Below are 4466 nucleotides of genomic sequence, written 5' to 3' on the forward strand. Positions count from 1 at the left end.
CATTCACTCAATCCAGTCCATTGTATGGAAAATACACGTTTCTAACAGGCTTCAACAATATAAGAAAGTGTGTGTACCAGTGGGATGGATTACAAACGTATGAAGGTGGACAGTGTGTGCTTTGAGTCAACAGTGTACAGAGAAAAGACACATTCTCTAGCTCCAAAAAAGTCTGACATTTCGACTTTGTTTTATCAAAAGAGAAGACAGAAGCATGTTAAATAGTAGAGAGAGAGCAGTTATGAACTGTTCTTCCATCGCTGCCATTTCTAAACGTTGTTCTAAATGTACTCCTGTGAGTTTCATCTCATTGCTCTGTAGTGTGGGAAACCAAATGAGTTGTACCACGGTGGTACATACCCCGACAGGGTACGGGCCCCAGGGTAAGGGCCCCTGGGTACGGGCCCCTGGGTACGGGCCCCTGGGTAAGGGCCCCTGGGTACATACCATGACAGGGTACGGACCCCTGGGTACATACCACGACAGGGTAGGGGCCCCTGGGTAAGGGCCCCGGGGTACATACCACGACAGGGTACGGGCCCCTGGGTAAGGGCCCCTGGGTACGGGCCCCTGCCGTGGTACAGACCCATGCAGGGTTACTGACCACATCCCACATCAGAGAGCTGTGGCCGTGCTTACGTTTGATAGGAGTGCAACGAAGGCACTACTGGGTCAATCACCAGGCAGACAGAAAACTCAACATTAGAATCCTGCAAATGTAAAACAAAAAGACTAAACTGTGATTAAAAATGAATGCAAAAGAACACAAGAAGATAAAAATAAATGTTCACTGTTTATCACACATACATCTAAATGAGCCAGTTCAGTTTATGGGGCTTTGTTACTGGTTTTCTGGTGCTACCAGTTACCACATCTGTGATAAGACATCCTGTCAAAGGTGGATGTCAAATGAGTGTTCTGCTCTTGCAGTAACTCACCTTAAAGTGTTTGCATAAAGTTCTTTGTCTATTTGTGTCTAAACTTATGTTGTTCCATAGTTGTTTGATTGTTAACACTTTTTATTTGTGGTTTCTTAATTATTACAGGGAATTTTTTTACCAATCAATCCAAAAAATGTACACTAGCAAATGAGGATTGACTGAACTCATTCAAATGTACATAACAATGGTCATTGTTAATGTATGTACATTACAATGTATGCATGTAGATAGATGTTCTATCCATGTGCAATATCTATAATATCACAAAAGAGTCAAGATATATCACAAGATGACACCAAAAGCTGGTCATAAGCTACATTCCAAATAAAAAAGCGTACAAGTGCATAACTTCCATTGTGACAAATAGTGTCAAGATACAAGAGACTAAAGCGGTACCATCAATATGCAGTTCATCAGATTACATGTATGGGGTTAGGGTATACATGTATAGGGTTAGGGTATACATGTATAGGGTTAGGGTATACATGTATAGGGATAGTGTTAGGGTTAGGGTATACATGTATAGGGTTAGGGTATACATGTATAGGGTTAGGGTATACATGTATAGGGATAGTGTTAGGGTTAGGGTATACATGTATAGGGTTAGGGTATACATGTATAGGGTTAGGGTATACATGTATAGGGTTAAGGTACATGTCAGGGTTGGGGTATACATGTACAGGGTTAGGGAAGGTATAGGGTTAGGGTTATGGAATACATTTAGAGAAAATCTGGCGACATATAGACATGGGCTGATCTTTTTTGTTTGCTAATTAATCGAATTAATAACACTGTAAATTAATTAATGAATCATTAATTGATGGTCACCAAGGTATCACAACAATTAAAACATCAGGATAATAATAGCGTTATTGCACTGTTTAAAAGCGACTACATGCAAAGTTTAGTATCATATTGTTTTAGGCAATCAATTCAACATGTACAGCTGCATGTCACAAAAATAATGAGCGTAATATCTTTATATTTCGCTCTCATTCACTTCATTCCTTAAAGCCTGCTCATTTAACACATGGAAGCACTTCTAGAAGATACCAAATATAAGTGGAAGCAATTAAAAGACATCAACTAAAACCAATCTGATAAATGTGAAATGAAATCCATTTATCAGAGGAATGTGTCTCTTTAATCATTTGAAACAGAGCTGAGGGCGGCTGGGCGTCATACACAGTATGACCCTGTACGGTTCTAGCAGAGCTGGAGTAAAAACAGGTAAACAAGACGCAGACGGGAATTGGTCAGAGTTTTCGAGGACAACAGACCTCAGGATCAAATCGGAAGAAATCAACAGTATCCGAAGTGATCGATCATATCAGAAGAAATCAACGATACTTTTCTGAGTTAACTGAAAGAGGAGAATGATGCCGAGAGAGGACTGCAGCGAGAGGCCGTGACCACACTCAGACGTGTTCTCCTGCAACACAAATTCAGACGTCATCCTCAAACAAGAGAGACAAACATTTTCTCAACAGTCTCAACACCTTCAGATTTTAATTTCTATCATACTTCATCCGGATTGAAACCCTAATCCAGATCTAACATGCCCGTCGATAGTGAGCTGTTTCCGATTCAGAGGCTCAAAAATTCAGTGTGAGGCACGGTAGGCTCTCTCCCTCCCGATGAACAGCGCGGTGTTTGACCTATGCACAGCTTACCCCATCACCCCCTGCAGGGCAGCCAGCTGTCAGGCTGCACCCATCACCAACCTAACCACTAGGCCTTCAATCAGGCTGCTACGAGAGAGAGATAGAGATACATACTGGTATAGTTGTACCTACTCAGGTGTTATTAAGAGACCCATACTGTGATAGTTGTACCTACTCAGGTGTTATTAAGAGACCCATACTGGTATAGTTTTACCTACTCAGGTGTTATTCAGAGACCCATACTGGTATAGTTTTACTCAGGTGTTATTCAGAGACCCATACTATGAAAGGGTTTTACCTGTTCAGGTGTGTTCAGAGACCCATACTATGAAAGGGTTTTACCTGTTCAGGTGTGTTCAGAGACCCATACTGTGAAAGGGTTTTACCTGTTCAGGTGTGTTCAGAGACCCATACTGTGAAAGGGTTTTACCTGTTCAGGTGTGTTCAGAGACTCCAGAGAGGTTTAGCTGTACTCACCCAGGCACTGTAGTCGAAGCAGCTCGGTGGGCCTTTGCGATACCTGGCGTCCCTCAGGACTTCACACGGGTTCTCCTCGCGGACTGAGCTTGAGCGTTAAAGGGCAGAGTACGTCTGATAGTGGGCCTTTTGACTGTTGGAGACATCCTGCTGAAAGGACTGAGGTTATTTAAATGCTCTCCTTCACAGCGCTCTTTCTGCTGGATTCGGCTGCATATTCGTACATTTTTGGTCATACGTTTAACTTGCTAACTTACCATTAGATGAGTCGACTACCCAAACAGCTGTAGATAATGTTATGTGGGCTAGTTTACAGCTGTAGATAATGTAATGTGTGGTCGTTTACAGCTGTAGATAATGATATCTGGGCTAGTTTACAGCTGTAGATAATGTTATGTGTGGTAGTTTACAGCTGTAGATAATGTTATGTGTCGTAGTTTACAGCTGTAGATAATGTTATGAAGTAGGTTACAGCTGTAGATAATGTTATGAAGTAGTTTACAGCTGTAGATAATGGTATGCGGGGTAGTTTACAGCTGTAGATAATGTTATGTGGGGTAGTTTACAGCTGTAGATAATGGTATGTGGGGTACTTTACAGCTGTAGATAATGTTATGTGGGGTAGTTTACAGTTGTAGATAATGGTATGTGGGGTAGTTTACAGCTGTAGATAATGGTATGTGGGGTACTTTACAGCTGTAGATAATGGTATGTGGGGTACTTTACAGCTGTAGATAATGTAATGTTGGGTAGTTTACAGCTGTAGATAATGTTATGTGGGGTAGTTTACAGCTGTAGATAATGGTATGTGGGGTAGTTTACAGCTGTAGATAATGGTATGCGGGGTAGTTTACAGCTGTAGATAATGTTATGTGGGGTAGTTTACAGCTGTAGATAATGGTATGTGGGGTAGTTTACAGCTGTAGATAATGGTATGCGGGGTAGTTTACAGCTGTAGATAATGGTATGTGGGGTAGTTTACAGCTGTAGATAATGGTATGTGGGGTACTTTACAGCTGTAGATAATGGTATGCGGGGTAGTTTACAGCTGTAGATAATGGTATGTGTGGTAGTTTACAGCTGTAGATAATGGTATGCGGGGTAGTTTACAGCTGTTTAAAGTGTTTTTTGTTTTATTGTTTAGTTAGAAAGAGATTGGATGTTCAACAGATATTCCCACTCTGCATCGCAGCGATGTCACGGGGGAACTGAGGTTACGAGGCGTGTTTCCGGCGGTGTGTACCTGCCCAGCAGCACCCCTCTATAGATCCGTGTTTGGCCAACAGTTCTGCACACTAGGAGAATTACAAAGTACCCTTCCCTCAAATATAGCCTTACTTAAGAAATGAAACTGGAGACGTCTCAAGTTATAAAATTTCACAAT

The 4466-nt window shown here is 41.7% G+C and overlaps 1 protein-coding gene across 1 annotated transcript in view; it reads right to left on the bottom strand.

Annotated features, from left to right (window-relative positions):
- Nucleotides 1-1904: 1904 nt before the first annotated feature.
- cacna2d2b (calcium channel, voltage-dependent, alpha 2/delta subunit 2b) overlaps nt 1905-4466 on the bottom strand; it is a 36486-nt gene continuing 33924 nt past the window's right edge. The window contains exons 37-38 of the mRNA XM_084463520.1: nt 3083-3165; nt 1905-2373 (exon numbers count right to left, since the gene is read on the bottom strand). Coding sequence (XP_084319646.1) covers nt 2272-2373; nt 3083-3165 — 185 coding nt within the window. The 3' untranslated portion in view covers nt 1905-2271. The remainder of the gene's footprint in view (nt 2374-3082; nt 3166-4466) is intronic.

The sequence above is a fragment of the Micromesistius poutassou genome (assembly GCF_964030765.1).
Source record: "Micromesistius poutassou genome assembly, chromosome: 2".
NCBI classification, from domain to species: domain Eukaryota; kingdom Metazoa; phylum Chordata; class Actinopteri; order Gadiformes; family Gadidae; genus Micromesistius; species Micromesistius poutassou.